The 19401-nt window shown below is 37.8% G+C and overlaps 2 protein-coding genes across 2 annotated transcripts in view; both read right to left on the reverse strand.

The window, feature by feature from the left end:
• The window catches only part of LOC125378123 (cell wall protein DAN4-like), an 11450-nt gene extending 8053 nt beyond the window's left edge, over window positions 1-3397 (reverse strand). The window contains exon 1 of the mRNA XM_048392985.1: window positions 3349-3397. Within this exon, the coding sequence (XP_048248942.1) occupies window positions 3349-3397 (49 nt within the window). The remainder of the gene's footprint in view (window positions 1-3348) is intronic.
• An 11003-nt stretch (window positions 3398-14400) lies between these two features.
• Window positions 14401-15063, reverse strand: LOC124142356 (ras-related protein Rap-2c-like). Its single transcript, XM_046510777.2, has one exon. It carries the CDS (start codon window positions 15061-15063, stop codon window positions 14401-14403), a length of 663 nt encoding a protein of 220 aa, XP_046366733.2.
• Window positions 15064-19401: the final 4338 nt, after the last annotated feature.

Below are 19401 nucleotides of genomic sequence, written 5' to 3' on the forward strand. Positions count from 1 at the left end.
GAAGTAGTAGTCGCAACAGTAGTAGCAGTAGTAGTAGTAGTAGTAGTAGTAGTAGTAGTAGTAGTAGTAGAATAAATAGTAGAAGTTGTATTAGTAGAAGTAGTATTAGTAGTAGTTGTAATAGAAGTAGTTGTAGTAATAGTAGTAGTGGTAAAAGTAGTGGTTGTAGTAGTAATAGTAGTAGCAGAAGTAGTAGTAGTACTAGAAGTGGTAGAAGTAGTAGTCGTAGTAGTTTTTATTATTATTATGATTATGATTATTATTTTATTATGATTAGTATTTTATTATTATTATTAGTAGTAGTAGTAATAGAAGTAATAGTAGTAGTAGTAGTAGTAGTAGTAGTAGTAGTAGTGATTTTAGACCACAGTAGTAGTGTATTTAGTAATAGCAGTAGTAGAAGTAGCAGTAATAGGAGTAGTTTTAGATGTTAGTCGCCAGTTACGACAAGTAGAAGTAGTAGTAGTAGTAGGAGGAGTAGTAGTAGTAGTAGTAGCAGTAGTCGAAGTAGCAGTAATAGGAGTAGTTTTAGATGTTAGTCGCCAGTTACGACAAGTAGTAGCAGCAGTAGTAGTAGTAGTAGTAGTAGTAGTAGTAGTAGTAGTAGAAGTAGAAGTAGTAGTAGAAATAGAAGAAGTAGTATTAGTAGAAATAGTATCAGTAGTAGTTGTAATAGAAGTAGTTGTAGTAATAGTAGTAGTGGTAAAAGTAGTGGTTGTAGTAGTAATAGTAGTAGCAGAAGTAGTAGTAGTACTAGAAGTGGTAGAAGTAGTAGAGGTAGTAGTATTTATTTTTATTATGATTATGATTATTATTTTATTATGATTATTATTTTATTATGATTATTGTTATTAGAAGTAGTAATAGAAGTAGTAGTAGTAGTAGTAGTAGTAGTAGTAGTAGTAGTAGTAGTAGTAGTAGTAGTAGTAGTGATTTTATACCACAGTAGTAGTGTATTTAGTAATAGCAGTGTTAAGAGCGAACAAGGTCGTGTTTTTAATAGCAGTGGTAGTACTAGTACATTTAGAAATAGTAGTATACACATAAGTGTTAGTACTGTACACATAAACGTTCTTGTAGTAGTTTGTAAATTAAAACATTCATGCATGCGCATCAGGTTCCTCAATGAGACCACTTCGTCCGTGGTTCTACCGATGACTGCCTTTACCACAACTATTCTATCTATCTTATGAACCGAAAAAGGAAACTTAAAACATCATTTATCAACATGTTTATGATCCAAACATACTTTCCATGAACCTTAGGAAAATGGGCGTAAGATAGATGTCGCTGGCGTACGGTTCTTGAAAAAGACATTCGAAAAAGCATTGCGATTTGTCAGAGCCTCGGGACGCTCATTGCGCTACAGATAAACAGGTTGCGTGTTCGATTCTCGGGAATATTACGAAAACATTTGTCATTTGAATTCACTTAAGTTGTATAAATAAAATCCCCGGGTTTGTTCTATCATGACGTCATTCTGGAGATTCGAACATGTGCTCGCATCTCGCTGACGTCGGAAATTTGAGAGGGTAGTGAGTTGTTCACCTCAGATGTAGATGGGCAACATAAAAGTGAGTGAAATATGGCACTCAGAATTGGTATAAATGTTACAGGTATTCGCCGTGAGAATTGTGAGAACATTCAGGAAATACCAAACTTACCCTACCCGATAAGTGATTGACATTCTTGACATCCGTAAAATACGAAAAGTGTCTCCTGTTCAATCCATATGTATCATTTTGTGAATAAAATGTTATGTTATTTATTTATTCCTGATGTTGAGGATCCCGGCACTGATATCCAGCGGAAAATTACAAGGTAAATTTAGTATGTTGTAAGAGCCTAGAACACATGCACACACAGTACATGTCTGCCTTCCACTCTAACAACATCCCACAAGAACGACAGGGCTACTGTAATCACGAACGACTCATCACGGCCACAATAAATTAGAACGCAACAGAAACTCAACACAACACAATACTAATATATGTCTCAACAATTGTACCTAAATAACATTGAGAAGAGCAGGGCACATTAAATAACAAGTTGTAAAAATGCCGCAAGCAGGTTATACGCGCACGAACGCACGCACACGCCCCCATCCCCAATTTCTGTTCGGATTGGCAAAGTCAAAACAAAGTAATTTGGCCTAGAAGTTTAACCGAAGATTCAGGTATATCGATGATCTTATATCGTTCAATAACAATCTTATTACAATATGGTATTTATGTTTCCGAGATTACAATGTGGAGTTTATTATAGTGGACATAGAATTTCCCGTGATGTGATTCGAGCCACGGACCATGTGATCAGAGGTCATATGCCTTGTCCTCATGACCAAAGAGGTTAACACCGTCAGTAAGCTGACAAGGTAAGGATGGGATGATTCCACGCCCTGCTACATGCGCGTGAAAGGTGGAACTGTTATTGCTTTATAAGTTTGATTCTGTGGAACGTTACAAATTATGGAGATTGTTCAGTGCCCGTGGACTAAGAACCATTTGTAAATTAATAATTAGTATTTATACTCACGGAACAAAGTAATTATGTTGTTCAATAATACATTATTCTCAAATTAAATAATGTATCTTTCAATACATATTAGTCATAACGACTCAACGGCTTTAAGGTCGTTATTCGCAATTTTCACGTGCATGTTAATTTTTTCCACAATTTGGATGTTTGCGTGTTTGTTGCGAGCATGGTACTCATACAAGAGCTTGTTTTAAGTGATTGTTTAGCTATCAGGTCACACAAAAACACTTTGTACCGTAAATAGAGCCCACGCAACGCCGCTCGTCACGCCGAAGACCCGGGTTCAATTCCCGACATGGGTACAATGTGTGAAGCCCATTTCTGGTGTCCTCCGCCGTGATATTGCTGGACTATTGCTAAAAGCGGCGTTAAACCATACTCACTCACTCACTCACTCACTCATCCACTAACTCACTCACTCACTCACTCACATACACAGGCCCGGCAAAGGCAACAGGGTAAACCAGAATGTCAGTATCTACTGTGGTCACCACGAGCACTGTCCTGAATAACGCGTTGAGGAATGTTCTGCCACTATTGCTGAAGCCATAAGCAGTGCTTGGAGTGTCTGCAGTGGTGGATTCCGTCCAACAGATGCTCAATCAGGGCCACGTCCGGTGATCGTGCAGGCCATGGTGCTGTCAGTATGTTGTTTTCCTGTGGGAAGAATCGGCACACACGTGCAATATTAGGGCGGTCCTCGGGTCCTTGTTTTCGCACATTAACCTCGTCAAGTGAATATGAATATGCTGGGGTGGTCCGTATTATTTTAAGTTTTCAAGATTAACCTTCGTGTTCAACCCATACCCCGGCAAGAAGACGCCATGCTGTTAAGCCGTCGGCCGTTGGCAACCATGCTGTTAAACTTTATTTTCTCCAACGGCCCTAGAAAGCTAGGATGAAGTTACTGTTCCCGCTAAGACATATTTTGTTATGGTAATGGCTTTCTTCACTTGACAAGCTATAAAGAAACAAAGTAATTACTTTCTGTTCTTTATCAACATTCCAACTGAAAGTTGTATTTTATTATTTTGTGCAACATTGTCAGTACATATGATTTTTATAAGAAAAGTGTTACAGTAAAGACATATTTTTTTATTGGAATGGCATTTTGCAATTGAAAAGGTATAAAGAAACAAAGTAAATTACTTTCTGTTCTTTTTCAATATTCTAATTAATTATTTAAATTCAGTAATTTGAAGGATAAACGTGTACTTCATCATTTTATGGAAAATTAAAAACCTAATTGTTATAAGAAATGTGTTACAGCAAAGACAGTTTTGCTACGGTAATGACATTCTACATTTCCATGAGTCAATAAGCAATAAAGTAACCACTCTATGTTATGATTGAATATATATTGTACAAAAGGGATCAATGAGATCAATCCTAAGCTTGCTAAAATAAGTGTTTATAACTTCTGAATTAATATGGTAACCTTGTTACAGGAAAGACTCTACATTTAATATAGAATCATGACAGTGATCATGAAGTACCTAATAGCTTATGGGTATTTTCTATTATAAAAGGTCAAACAAGTTGTAGAAAACGAGTTTAGGAAAAAACTTGGCTGCGCTAAACTTCAACACTATATTTTCTGAAAAGGCCTAATAATATTCTTGATATGTTGATGTTATGGCAAAGACAAACACTCAAGTAGGATAATGTATAGATTTCATGAAGGTTTACTGAATAACAATGTGTGTTTGACTGGAATACAAAGCAACTCCAGACTGGAATTTCAGAGTAGAACTGTACAACTAAATTAACCATGACAATGACAAATGGTGAGCTGTATCCTTGTTCTGCATTTTCAAATGGTAACTGCTTACCATCATGTGGCACATGTGGCAGTGTACATTGCTTTTGGGACAATTGACAGAGCAGCAGAAATGAGAGTGAGAGTAGTCTCTGAACTTGTTGCCAATGAAGCCAAACATCTTGATGGAAATGTCCTGTCTCAAGGCATAAAGGAAGGATGTCAGTGTAAAAAGAGATAACTTGCCACGTGATTATGCTCAGTGTTCTGACATATTTGTTCCAGGAACCCGTCTCACAGACAAAGCACATTTTGAGTCAAAACCCTCAAAGTGAAGAGGGACAAGTCTTTCTTGGGAATCTAGCAAGTTCACACTTTGGCCAATGTTCTGAACAGACCACTGTACACATTATGTCCCAAACTCAGTTAGTAATGGGGAGAAGGTGAGGGCTGTAGATGACACTAGTGATGGAGAGAAGGTGAAGGCTGTAGATGAGGCTTGTGATGGGGAGAAGGTGAAGGATGAAGACGAGGAGGCTTAGTAAGAGATGGAGTGAAGGTGAAGGCTGAAGATGAGGAGGCTAGTGGTGGAGAGAAGGTGAAGGCTGAAGATGAGAGGCTAGTGATAGAGAGAAGGTGACGGCTGAAGATAAGGAGGGAAGTGATGGAAAGATAAAGGCTGAAGATGCTGTTAGTATTGGGGAGAAGATGAAGGCTAAAGATGAGGAGGCTAGTGTTGGAGAGAACGTGAAGGCTGAAGATGAGTCGGGTAGTGATGGAAAGATGAAGGCTGAAGTTGCTGTTAGTTTTGGAGGGATGGTGGAGGCTGCATAGGAAAGGGTAAATTATTGAGAGAATGTCGAAAATTCTTGCAGCATCAAAGTTAACACCACCTTTGCAGCTGTCCCATAACCAAAATACTGTTAAGCCATATATGTCATTGTTGAATTAAATGGAATACCATGTCCAGGGTTTGTTGAAGATGTAGATGAATCTGAAGTTTATGTTGCATGCATGCATCGGGTTGGGAAGAAAGGACAAAATGACTTTTACTGGCCAAAAACACTAAAGGACAAAAGCTGGTATGACCATACAAGTGTGATGGCAAGCATCCCAGAGCCACAAGATTCCAGGATCATCTCATTGAGAGGTTGATAATAACATTTGGTCTACAGTTAAAAGCCACTATAAAGGGGTGTAATGTCTTGGGAAGGCAGCTATAATCTTTCAACTTTCTTCTTAGATAGCTTGATGTTTAAAGTGTTGCATTCCAGGTTGTAGTTTTAGATTCTTACTTAGAGTTAAAAATTGTGTTCTTCTAATTATAATTTATAGGTCATGTGTTTTCTTACATTTACTGAATTATTCATTCTCCGAGTTGACTAAGTCTTCATTGTTACTAGTAACACAATATAAGAAAAAATAATACTCAATCTCAAACACTTTGGATTTGATTGTTGATCACAGAAACCATGACATGACATGAAAACTATTCTCTAAATATCTTTCATGTAACATAATGTTGTCTTGAGCATAACTGTCTTCTATGATATCAATCTGGAGATTTCATAATGAGATGGAAATATAACTACACCTTGAGGTACCCCTGTTTAGTAAACCTTTGTTTACTTATGATAGTGAACTAACTAGGCTGACTACAACTTCATCTGAAAATTCAAATTTCATTTCACATTGTCACATAGGTAACATTCTTCATATTAAACATTTAAAAATATAATTATCACAAACATGTGCGCTGTTATTCAAAGTAAGACATTTTCTATTACAGTAAAAATGCGGAAACTGTTTTGTGATCTAAAATGTCATTGTATGGTAATTTGATTTGTCAGGTAACAAACGTTTATCCTCACTGTAACAGATTTTGAAATTTATCCTTTAAAAAGGTGGATTAAATATATTAATAGCACTGAAAAAGATAATGACTGGTATTACTTTTGCAAACATTATTATATAGATGAGAAAAATTTAAGATGTTCTTTACCACTCTTTTCATACTGATGATATGAATTTGCAATCTCTTTTGTGTAACAAATATAGTCAATCCTGTAACATGCATGTCTTTCCTATATCTTTGCTTATCAGAAGATGGAAAAGAAGCTTACCTGCGGTTTGATAAGCTGGTTATTGATGGGAAGTCATATAACTTAAACCACAAAACCAGTACATTGACTGAGTTTAGATAGAGGTTAGGCCAGGCCCAGGCACTAACAGACTACCCAGGGACTGGAACTTATACTGATGCTTCATCTGCGAAAGATATATTCTCTATCTTCACATGGAACTGCCAATCTCTTAAACGCCATCTACAGGATAAACTATTGGAACGTATACTGTCACAACACTTAGTGGTAGGATTATGTGAGACATGGTTGTATTCTGTACATGACTACAGTACATTTCTCTCAGACACACATCAACTATTTGCTACATGCAGACACAGGCTGAAGCATGGAGGAGTTGGTGTGTATGTTGATAAGCGTTTGTGTTGTACAAGAATACTGTCACATATTCAAGATGCTGTCTGTTTACTGTTTGACAAGAAAGTCTTTGGCTATACCAGAGATGTAGTAATAGGAGTGCTACATGTTTCACCAGAATACTCACAGTATTATGTAGGAAAATATATTGACAGTTGAGATACATTAGATGAATGTCTTCATGATATTAAAACGTGTTATGAGGCTGACATTATACTTACAGGTGACTTTAACTCTAGAACAGGTATCAGTGATGATTGTATTATTGATGACAGTGTCAATTATCTTCCAGGTGGTGAGTGGTATGATTTACACACCAAGAGAAACAACAGAGACTTAGAGGTCAATAACTTTGGTTTGACGTCTTTTGAATATATGTATATCACACTCTTTGCATATGGCCAATGGTAGATTTCAGGGTGATGCCCTCGGTGATTTTACATGTGTTTCAAGAAATGAGCAAAGTGTTGTAGATTATTTGATTGTTAGTTCATCTTTATTTCCAGTGATAAATGCTTTCAAGATTGGTAACTTGGATGATTCAGATCATTTTCGAGTCACAGGTGAATTTGTAGCAAAACAGCAAGCTAATATGGAAAATGAAGATTGTTCAACGAGCACGGCGTCTTACACCAAATATAAATGGGATTCTAGATATTCTGACACGTTCCAGAGACTAATCAGAGATGAAACTGCAGCGGAATTAATTGCGGAGATTGTCAATCAAGTTGAAAACAACATAGAAGAGGCTGTACTGTTAATTAACGACTTCTACGGTAGAGCTGCTGAATGCATGAGCAGACGACAAACGTCACGTGATCAGCACATGAGGACTCAACCCCAATGTTGGGATAGTTACTGTGAGACAGCAAAACAAGAAAAATATCTGTCTCTTGATAAACTCAGGATAACCAATCTTCACCAAGATATTCAAGATTATAAAAGATTGAAATCTCTTTTCAGAGATGTTTGCCGAAAGAAAAAAGAAGATTTTAAAAGAAGTGTATCTGACAATCTCATCTCAGTTAAACACAATACTGATGATCTCTGGAAGCTAACAACTTCAAAACCTAATAACACATGATTGGCTGAATCATTTTCAAAGTTTATTAAATAGTGAACAAAAAGATACAACAATGGAAGATACGGTAAATAATGTCTTATCTCTACATGACGACCAGTATCTGGACTGTGAAGATAACACACCTTATTTCCTAAATGCACCTTTAACTTTGTCTGAGGTAACTAGAACAATTGGAAAATTAAAGCGGAACAAGTCGCGGGGTGGTGATGGTATACCATCAGAAATATTACTTCATTCTGTTGATGTCATATCGCCTGTTCTTTTACATCTATTCAACAAGATTCTTGAAACTGGAAATTTTCCTGACGAGTGGTGTAAAGCTATAATATGTCCTCTCCACAAGAATGGATCATTGAATGACGCAAACAACTATAGAGGTATCTCACTTTTATCGATAATTGGAAAAGTCTTCACAAAAATATTGAACGAAAGATTACAACTGTGGACATCCGATAACAATATCATATACGAAAACCAAGCTGGATTTAGGAAGGGCTACGCAGCCGTAGATAACATGTTCACTTTATATGGAATGATCAGGAAATATCTCTCCAGGTGGACGATTTTATTGTTTTTTCATAGACTTCTTGAAAGCTTTCGACAATGTAAACCAGTCGCATCTTTGGTACCGACTCATCAACTACGATATACATGGTAATATCTTGACTATTCTACGAAATATGTATTCCTAATTAAAGTCGTGTGTAAGAACTTCCTGTGGTTTAACAGAATTCTTCCAGTGTTTTCAAGGAACAAGGCTGTATGCTAAGCCCGTTACTTTTCAGCTTATTTATAAATGAACTTACAACGGAGATGACAATATCAGACTGTAAAGGTATATATATATCAGAAGATGCTCCAAATGTATGTTCTCTCCTATATGCAGATGACGTGGCAAACACTACAGATATGGTTGGGACGCTTCAGCAACAAATTGATGTTCTCAGCACATTCTGTGACAAATGGGGGCTTACTCTTAATTTAGATAAATCCCAGATTGTAGTATTTCGGAACGGAGGATACCTAGGCAACTACGAAAAGTGGTTTTACAAAGAAAAACAGGTTAAAGTTGTGCCATTCTTTAAGTACCTGGGATTCGTCTTCACGCCTAAGGCAGTATGGACTCGAGCAACAACGACATTAGCACAGCAAGCCGAAAAGCATGCCAGCTTATCTATAAACTCCATTTTAAGTGTGGTGGACTGCCAATAAATGTTGCTGCAAACCTATTTGACAGAATGATATTACCAATCCTTACCTACGGCGCTGAAATTTGGGGTTTCAGCAGATTCAATGTATCGAAACAGTTCAGCTAAAATATTTCAAGAAGATGATCTATGTTCCTCAAAATGCATGCAATGCTGCTGTTCTTGGTGACTGTAGAAGAAATACTGTCTTCATGACGCAAGTAATGAAATTGTTATCTTTTTGGACAAAACTTATCTCAATGGACAACAATCGACTTCCAAAGCAAACGTGCATAGTGTTACATGGACTGGACAGTGTAAACCGTACATCGTGGATGTCATATGTTAAAGAAACTTTATTTAGATACGGATTTGGATACACTTGGATCACGCAGGACTCTGGAAATAAATCAGTATTCTTATCAGAAATAAAACAACGCATCATCGATGTAGATATTCAACAATGGCAAGCAGACATTACAGGCAACTCTTAACTGTCTTCCTACTCTACTTATAAATCTGTTTTAAATGTCGATTATGTTCATACTGTAGCCGTTATGGAATAGATGTAACTGAAAACGAATATCATTTTTTACTTGTCTGCAAAGCCTTCTTTCAACTCCGGGAATCTTATATTCAACCTATTTATTATAAACATCCTTCTGTTACAACATGTGTAAAGCTAATTAATTCCAAATGCCCTCAAACACTGTTAAATTTAAGTAAATACATATTTTTCGCTTTTAAACTGTATCCTACACTTCATCAATAATTGCTTGTTGTTATGTATATATATTGTTTTAATCCTCTCGTGTATATTGTAACTATCTATTTTGTTTTAATATTGACAATGTATAGTCCTGTGGGCCAGTGGCCTTTTTTGACTTGAATAAACACCACCATCCAGCTTATCAAATAAAAACCTCCAAGAAATCTTGAAATGTTGGAAATCGTAATATTTATGTTGAAGGGGTAACAGTATTTCATAAAATTCACTCGGAGTACATATTGGTCATTAAGAGACTTAATAAATGCCCTTCATCCTGACTTCAAGTTAAACATACAAAATCATGATCAGGAAAAAATCACATATGTTTTTTTGTTTTTTTGTGCATTTTCATGAATTTCAAACCAAAAAAATTCACACAAACATTGTTAAGGGAAAGACATGCCAATTTTCAGTTGCCATGGTAATTGGTTATTCCTTTTTCCTAAAAGCATCATTAAGAATTCCATTTGATGTTAGTGACAGCTTTAGATACGTGTTAGTCAAAACAAAAAAATCATTAACCTTCAGGAATCTTCATTAACAACATTCAAGTGTCATTGACGTGTTTTGAGGGTGTACGACGCAGTCAAAGTCAATGCGTGATATTGTAATTGGTAGAATACCCAAACTGAAAAAGTGGGAACAGAATTGAAATATATGTTTGTAGTTGTTCCCACTGCCGAGGCTTGGAATAACACTGAGCGTCACTACATTAATTGTTTGATCTTCTCTTTTTTATCAAGTATGTGTTTTAATTTGCAGCTAAATAGTCAAGATATACACGTAGCCCCTACATTCTCACGTGACCAGGGGGTGGTGGGCATTTTCAATCTTTTAAAAAAGGAAGTAGGCGATATTATACAGTATCAGAAAGATAAGATAAGATAGGCCACATAGATGAGAAAGTCTGTAGTGGAAGATAGATGTTTCTAAAGGAGGGGACTGCTCAGGATAGTTTGGTCCACACATGAGCAACTGACGAAGGTTATTTTTTGTCAACATTAGAGAAGTCACCTTCCTCGGGTTACATTAACAAATCTAGTGCAATGATTTATGTAGAATGTGGTACGTAACTCCTCTGCACTATCGTCCTGTGGCCCCAAGAAAAAATGTTTTAAGTGCAAATAGGAGCAGCAGGTGCTGTTCAGATAGGTCATATTAGTTTTACTTATTTCCAAATGGGAAGGTGACCCTTAATCCCTGCAAGTGTGAGCTTTAAATACAAAGTTTCACTCTCATGTAAATGTTACTCTTTTCATTAGAGGTTGAACATGAAATGTATCGCGTTAAATTACCTTAAAGTTTAACAACAATGTCAAGTCACTTGCGCTCTTCGAAACTAGAGATTACTACACGAGTGTCTGTCAGGTACCATTGATCTCACTAGTTGTAAGATTAATGGTATGTGACAGGCACGGGTGCAGCAGCCTGTTTCTTACATACCCTAAAATCGCACCTTTTTAGCATCGAACCAATGCATTTTGTCTATTCTCATGATTGCAGTAGCGCATTAATATATAACACCACTGTCATCCTATGTACTGCTTACTACACATAAATAATGTGACCCTACACAAAAAGGTTTCCGCCATATCTGTGGATTATCAAGGCGATGATGATTACGCAAACTATAGAAAAAAACAAAGAACACGCTGGGTGCCGAGTTAAAAGGTTACACCTCAAAGAAATTACCAAATATGTACAACAATGTTTACTTTCGTATGTCATCACTACCGGTGACCGACTTTAACAAAATGCCGTGTTCACTGATAACAGTACGCGGGATTTCCAGAGAAGGATTTTCGTTGACTGAGGGATCGTATATACATAAATGTGTCACGTAAGTAATCAGAAACATTCTGACAATCTGTGTACTGTTTTTTGTGTACCATGTTTTCCAATGTAACTGTCGTCGTTGTGCGTGATTTACCGTCAGTCATGGCGTCACACAGGACAGAAACTTTCACGGCTTCTGTTGAATTTACCACATTATTGTACATATATGTGTAATTTCAAAATTAGTGCAAAGATGCTCTTCCCATGAATATTCTCATATGCGTGATCGAGCCAATGTGTGCAACAATTAGACGAAAGTACCTCTAAAAATGCGACACAGTGTAAAATCTGAATTTTGCTTTGTTTACATTTCAGCAAGTACAGTTTTCCGAGCACAGTTTTCGTTTCCAGACCTGATTTATTTCGCATGATTTCATCTAGATAATTTGCATTGGTGACAAAGACCATTTGTCATTTGTTTCTAAAATATATGAGGAATTTAGGGATGCATGTATAGCAGCTGAGTTTGAAATATACCTGATCGAACAGGCGTCTCATAACCGGCATTTTGGAAACACAATCCAATATGGCGGAACGTACACTTCAGCGTTCGTGTATGCGTATTTTCCAAAGCATTCTAGGGGGCACGGGTGGCCCAGTCGTCTAAGGCGCCGCGATTCGCTGTGCAGAGTTGCGTCCCTTGGGCACGCCAGAAACCTACGATTGTGGGTTCGAATCCCGGTTCGCCCTTATAATGTTTCTAGGTTTGTCAGCACCATACCAACGCTCGTGGGTTTCACCGAAGTGGTAAACGTCTTAGACCTGCATCACTTTGGGCTTTTCTCCCACATTAAGCTGACACGCTGTGATATAACTGGAATAATGTTAAAAGCGGCGTTAAACCCAACTCACTCACTCACTCACTCACTCCAAAACATTCTAAACTATTCTAGGCTTTTCAGCGACGTTTCAGAATTATCATTTGTGATTTGATACCCTTGATCACTTATATGCTATTTTTCTACTTTAATTATTCGAGTAAGTATCCGATATTTAGATTTGTCAGCACACAGTTAATAACGCCGCGAATTGTGATTTGGCTAGATGTAGATCTACCTAATTTTCAGAAGTCACTTTCAGAAATTGTGCTATGCTTAAAAGGACAGTAAATGATAAACAGAAGGGGGAATTCAAATCTGCGAAGTGTATTAGTTTGCGTGATGTATTTTGAATTTTATTCTACTTCGAAATGAGGTTTGAAGAGGAGGGACATACATGTATGTTTCCCTGTGGCATCCAGGGTGTTTACACTCTGAAAAACGATAACGTTGACAACATCAGATAATGTAACTGATAACAATAACAAACAAACTCGCTGACGGGAACGAATTTGTTTATTTTTATTATCAATTAAACGGTCCTGTTAATGCAGACGTAGGTGAACATTCGACTGAAGCACGAGCAACTTATAAATGACTTACACTTAGGAAAGAGGTCCGTCATCATCTGACCACAGGCCATCACCATGGAGTAGCCAATCACGGGCCTGGAATTCGATCTCACACATATGGTTGACACCAGTTATCTCAAATTGTTTTCTCACCCCACAGGTGTGTACGAAACAAATGGTATCATCACCTGTCATGCAGCCTGAAAGACGTCGAGACTAGCATAAGTTTAAATGTGATTTCAAATTGATCCATCTGCGAGATGTATAAAAGTGCCATCTCCCCATCGAACATTTGATGAACTGTTCTATTGTCCAACCTGCATTGTAGCAGCATGTGCTTGCAAGAATTAAAAAGTGCCACTGTATCAGTAAACGCGGGTCGAATAAAAAAGTGTTTAACTTGGGACATGAGCTTTTATTATCTAAAACATCAAATGATATCATTTTTAACGTTTCGTTAACGTTTATAGCGTAGACCACATTCTGACATTCTCAAGACAAACAAACACGCATAAGCCCGTAGCCCTTTATTAATAAATAGGGAAATGTGTCCATGAGGACACTCTGACAAAGAATTTCATTCCGGAAGATATGTAGTTTCACTGCAATACAATATCATATTCAATTCAAGTGGATGACTTCAGTTAAGAAGTTTGTTGAGTCAGCAAAGATGAAAAGATAGGTGAGGTGAGGTGAAATGGGGTTTTATGCCGCGTCAAAGATTATTGCACTTATATATGCACTTATTATAAGTGCCTGCCCTGATTCAATTATTTACAGACTGCCGTCATATAGCTGTAATATTGCTTGAGTCAGCAAAGATAAAAAGACGACCTAGGATGAGCAGAAACACGTGCGTGTCTATCAGAATGGCCCACTATGGACTTGATACTTGAGTGGACGAGAGGACAAGAACATCAACACAGGGGATTGCTTCCACAACATCCATACGCCTGTTACAGCAGTGCCCACGGTATAATGTATCTGGAAACAGTCACACTGTAATAGTAGGTGTGATCATGTGCCCCTAGTGTGGTTGGATAAATGTTTCAAATGGTAAATAACAGCTAGAATATTGCTTTCCTGATATATACGGGGTCAATGTATAATATAACTGAGACACATTCTGAAGTAAATTGCTTTAATAATGTGAAGCATACAAATCAAAATGGAAACAGTGTTAGGAATCACATCATTTACTCCTCTGGATTATATTTACACAGAGATACATAAGTACAAGAGTTGAAATAACAAATGCCTGAAAGATATCGTGACATGAGAATATACATTGGATGCCCCATAAACCACACTCGTTCAAATGTTCATTAAAACATGTTCAAAAAGCTGATTTTTGTTTCCTGGCAGAGAGCTTCTTCCTCATCAGTGAGAAGAGATACGCAGGCGTTGTCATTCGTCTCGGTTGCATTACAAACCTTTCCTTATAAACTGAGACAGCATGGGCAATTACACTTCCAAATAGTTCAGCAATCTGCGATGGGTGTTCAGCTGACACTTCAGAGTACTTGTGCTCCCAATCTATTGTCACAATAGCATCAGCGACCTGCCAGATGGGTGTCTTCCTTTCTTCTGCAATGTCTATTTTATTGGCAACCACATAAATGGGAACATTTATTTCCTTCTTTTCTTCCAGAATGAGATCTCGCAAAGTGTAAATTTGCTCAAAAGAGTCGGCATCATCCACGGAATAAACGAGAACAAAGGCATCCCCTTTTGCAATAGCCTGCTTCCTTACAGTCGGAACTGCATCCCCATTGATTATTTCCACGATTTCTACTGTCAAGTCCAATCCTGATGAGTCGTATTTGCACCTGTGGATCTCCTCGAACGTTCCTTTATACTCTGTAATAGAATTGTGGTCCAGGAATTGAGAGATAATGGTTGTCTTGCCTACTCTAGAGGCTCCAAGGACTACAAGGCACAGGTTCTCTTCCTTCTCCTGATTGCCAGCGACGTGAAACGACTTTCCTCTATTAGCCATCATCAAAAGAACTTCAAAGACGATATCGATATGTCTGAGAAAACAGTAAACCAGTCGTCTTATATATATGGCAGGAAATCTCCATTCACAACATTCAAGTGTCAATCACGTGTTTTGTGGGTGTATGACGCACACAATTGGTGGCAGGAAATTCAACGCATCCTGTTTATTGCTGTACAGTCACAGAATTCAAAACATTTTAGACTACTGGATAACTGTTTTCTCAGACCAATCGACAATTTGACGAACGTTTACTGATACAATAGAATTTTGTACTCGGAACTCGTCAGTGCAGACTGCTTCAATGCTGGTTGGAGAATAGAACAGTTCATCGGATGTTTCACTGGACACATAGCACGTCTTGTTGATGGATTTATTTGAAATCACATTCAAACTTATACTCGTCTCACCGTCTTTCGGGTGCATGACAGGTGATGATGCCATTTGTTTACGAGAGCTCAAGTGACTAGTCAATGTAGTAAAACTATAAAGTAATTTAAAGCGATACATTTTATATTGAATCTCTTATGAAAAGAGTAACATTCACATGAGAGTGAAACTTTGTATTTAGAGCTCGCACGAGCATGGATTAACGATGACATGCCAATTTCCAGTTGCCATGGTAATTGGTTATTCTTTTTCTTAAAAAAGCATCATTAAGAATTCCATTTCATGTTACTGACAGCTTAAGATACGTGTTAGAGATTCAACACATCCTGTTTATTGCTGTACAGTCACACGTTTACTGATACAATAGAATTTTTAACTCGGAACTCGTCAGTACACACTGCTTCAATGCTGGTTGGAAAATAGGACTGTTCACTGGACACATGCCGCGTCTTATAGATGGATCTATTTGAAATCACATTCAAACTTATACTAGTCTCGCCGTCTTTCGGGCTAAATGACACCATTTGTTTATGAGAGCTCAAGCGATTAGTCAATGTTGTTAAACTTTAAAGTAATTTAACGCGATACATTTCATGTTGAATCTCTAATGAAAAGAGTAACATTCACATGAGAGTGAAACTTTGTATTTGGAGCTCGCACCTTCAAAGTTGGAATTAAGTAAAACTAATATTGCCTCTGTCAACAGCACCTATTGCTCGTATTTGCACTAAAAAGGAAATTAGGGAACAATTTCTCAATTTTCCTTTTAGTAATTTGTGTTTTGTAGGTTTATGGGATATAGACCTATTTTCAATCAATCACTCTTTATTCACGCATTTAAAGGCCCCAGGACGATAGTACAGAGGAGTTACGCACCACATTCGCTGTAAACCATTGCACTAGATGTGTTGATGTTAAACCGAGGAAGATTCCTCATGCTGCTACCAACCTGTTGATCATAAAATCACAGGTGCCTTGTCTATTGTTGACAAAAATATCCTTCGTCAGTTTCCCATAAGTGAACCAAACTATCCTGTGCAGTCTCCTGCCAATTGGGATCACAAGTTTAAAATCAATACGAATGCTGTTGAAACATGTACCCAAAAAACTGTTCAATGTCTTCCAGTGTGGGTTAAGTCAATGCGTGATATTGTAATTGGTAGAATACCCAAACTGAAAAAGTGGGAACAGAATTGAAATATATGTTTGTAGTTGTTCCCACTGCCGAGGCTTGGAATAACACTGAGCGTCACTACATTAATTGTTTGATCTTCTCTTTTTTATCAAGTATGTGTTTTAATTTGCAGCTAAATAGTCAAGATATACACGTAGCCCCGACATTCCCACGTGACCAGGGGGTGGTGGGGCATTTTCAATCTTTTGAAAAAGAAGTAGGCAATATTATACAGTATCAAAAAGATAAGATAAGATAGGCAACATAGATGAGAAAGTTCTGTAGTGGAAGATAGATACAGAAGACAGTGGTATTTTGATGTTTCTAAAGTAGGGGAATGCTCAGGATAGTTTGGTCCACATATGAGCAACTGACGAAGGTTAGAGAAGTCACTTTCCTCGGGTTACATTATCAAATCTAGTGCAATGATTTATGTAGAATGTGGTACGGAACTCCTCTGCACTATCCTCCTGTGGCCCCAAGAAAAAAATGTTTTAGTGCAAATAGGAGCAGCAGGTGTTGTTGACATAGAGCATATTAGTTTTACATATTTCCAACTGGGAAGGTGACCCTTAATCCCTGCGAGCTTTAAATACAAAGTTTCACTCTCATGTAAATGTTACTCTTTTCATTAGAGGTTGAACATGAAATGTATCCCGTTAAATAACCTTAAAGTTAAACAACAATGACTAGTCGCTTGTGCTCTTCGAAACTAGAGATTACTCCACGAGTGTCTGTTAGGTAGCATTAATCTCACTAGTTGTAAGATAATGGTATGTGACAGGCACGGGTGCAGCAGCCTAGTTCCCACACACCCTAAAATCGCACCTTTTTAGCATCGAACCAATGCATTTTGTCTATTCTCATGATTGCAGTAGCGCATTAATATATAACACCACTGTCATCCTATGTATTACTTACAACACATAAATAATGTGACCCTACACAAAAAGGTTTCCGCCATATCTGTGGATTATCAAGGCGATGATGATTACGCAAACTATAGACAAAAACAAAGAACACGCTGGGTGCCGAGTTAATAGGTTACACCTCAAAGAAATTACCAAATTTGTACAACAATGTTTACTTCCGTATGGCATCACTACCGGTGAACGACTTTTACAAAATGTCGTGTTCACTGATAACAGTACGCGGGATTTCCAGAGAAAGATTTTCGTTGACTGAGGGATCGTATATACATAAAAGTTTCACGTAAGTAATCAGAAACATTCTGACAATCTGAGTACTGTTTTTTGTGTACCATGTTTTCCAGTGTAACCGTCGTCGTTGTGCTTGATTTACCGTCAGTCATGGCGTCACACAGGACAGAAACGTTTACGGCTTCTGTTGAATTTACCACATTATTGTACATATATGTGTAATTTCAAAATTAGTGCAACGATACTCTTCCCGTGAATATTGTCAAATTCGTGATCGAGCCAATGTGTGCAACAATTAGACGAAAGTACCTCTAAAAATGCGACACAGTGTAAAATCTGAATTTTGCTTTGTTTACATTTCAGCAAGTACAGTTTTCCGAGCACAGTTTTCGTTTCCAGACCTGATTTATTTCGCATGATTTCATCTAGATAATTTGCATTGGTGACAAAGACCATTTGTCATATGTTTCTAAAATATATGAGGAATTTAGGGATGCATGTATAGCAGCTGAGTTTGAAATATACCTGATCGAACAGGCGTCTCATAACCAGCATTTTGGAAACACAATCCAATATGGCGGAACGTACACTTCAGCGTTCGTGTATGCGTATTTTCCAAAGCATTCTAGGGGGCACGGGTGGTCCAGTCGTCTAAGGCGCCGCGATTCGCTGTGCAGAGTTGCGTCCCTTGGGCACGCCAGACACCTACGATTGTGGGTTCGAATTCCTGTTCGCCCTTATAATGTTTCTAGGTTTGTCAGCACCATACCAACGCTCGTGGGTTTCACCGAAGTGGTAAACGTCTTAGACCTGCACCACTTTGGGCTTTCCTCCCACATTAAGCTGACACGCTGTGATATAACTGGAATAATGTTAAAAGCAGCGTTTAACCCAACTCACTCACTCACTCACTCCAAAACATTCTAAACTATTCTAGGCTTATCAGCGACGTTTCAGAATTATCATTTGTGATTTGATACCCGTGATCACTTATATGCTATTTTTCTACTTTAATTATTCGAGTAAGTATCCGATATTTAGATTTGTCAGCACACAGTCAGCACACAGTTTGCGTGATGTATTTTGAATTTCATTCTACTTCGAAATGAGGGTTGAAGAGGAGGGACATATGTGTCCCTGTGGCATCCAGGGTGTTGACACTCTGAAAAACGACAACGTTGACAACATCAGATAATGTAACTGATAACAATAACAAACAAACTCGCGGACGAGGACGAATTTGTTTATTTTTATTATCAATTACACGGTCCTGTTGTTCAATGCAGACATAGGTGAACATTCGACTGAAGCACGAGCAACTTATAAATGACTTACACTTAGGAAAAAGGTCCGTCATCATTTGACCTCAGGCCATCACCATGGAGTAGCCAACCACGGGCCTGGAATTCGATCTCACACATATGTTTGATACCAGTTATCTCATATGGGTTTCTCACCCCACAGGTGTGTACGAAACAAATGGTATCATCACCTGTCATGCAGCCTGAAAGACGTCGAGACTAGCATAAGTTTAAATGTGATTTCAAATTGATCCATCTGCGAGATGTATAAAAGTGCCATCTCCCCATCGAACATTTGATGAACTGTTCTATT

Source organism: Haliotis rufescens, unplaced genomic scaffold (genome assembly GCF_023055435.1).
Source record: "Haliotis rufescens isolate VD_foot unplaced genomic scaffold, xgHalRufe1.0.p SCAF_11, whole genome shotgun sequence".
NCBI classification, from domain to species: Eukaryota; Metazoa; Mollusca; class Gastropoda; order Lepetellida; family Haliotidae; genus Haliotis; species Haliotis rufescens.

What these genes read in the sequence shown, in the direction of transcription:
- LOC124142356 (XM_046510777.2), bottom strand. Translation starts at nt 15,063, where the DNA reads ATGGCTAATAGAGGAAAGTCGTTTCACGTCGCTGGCAATCAGGAGAAG.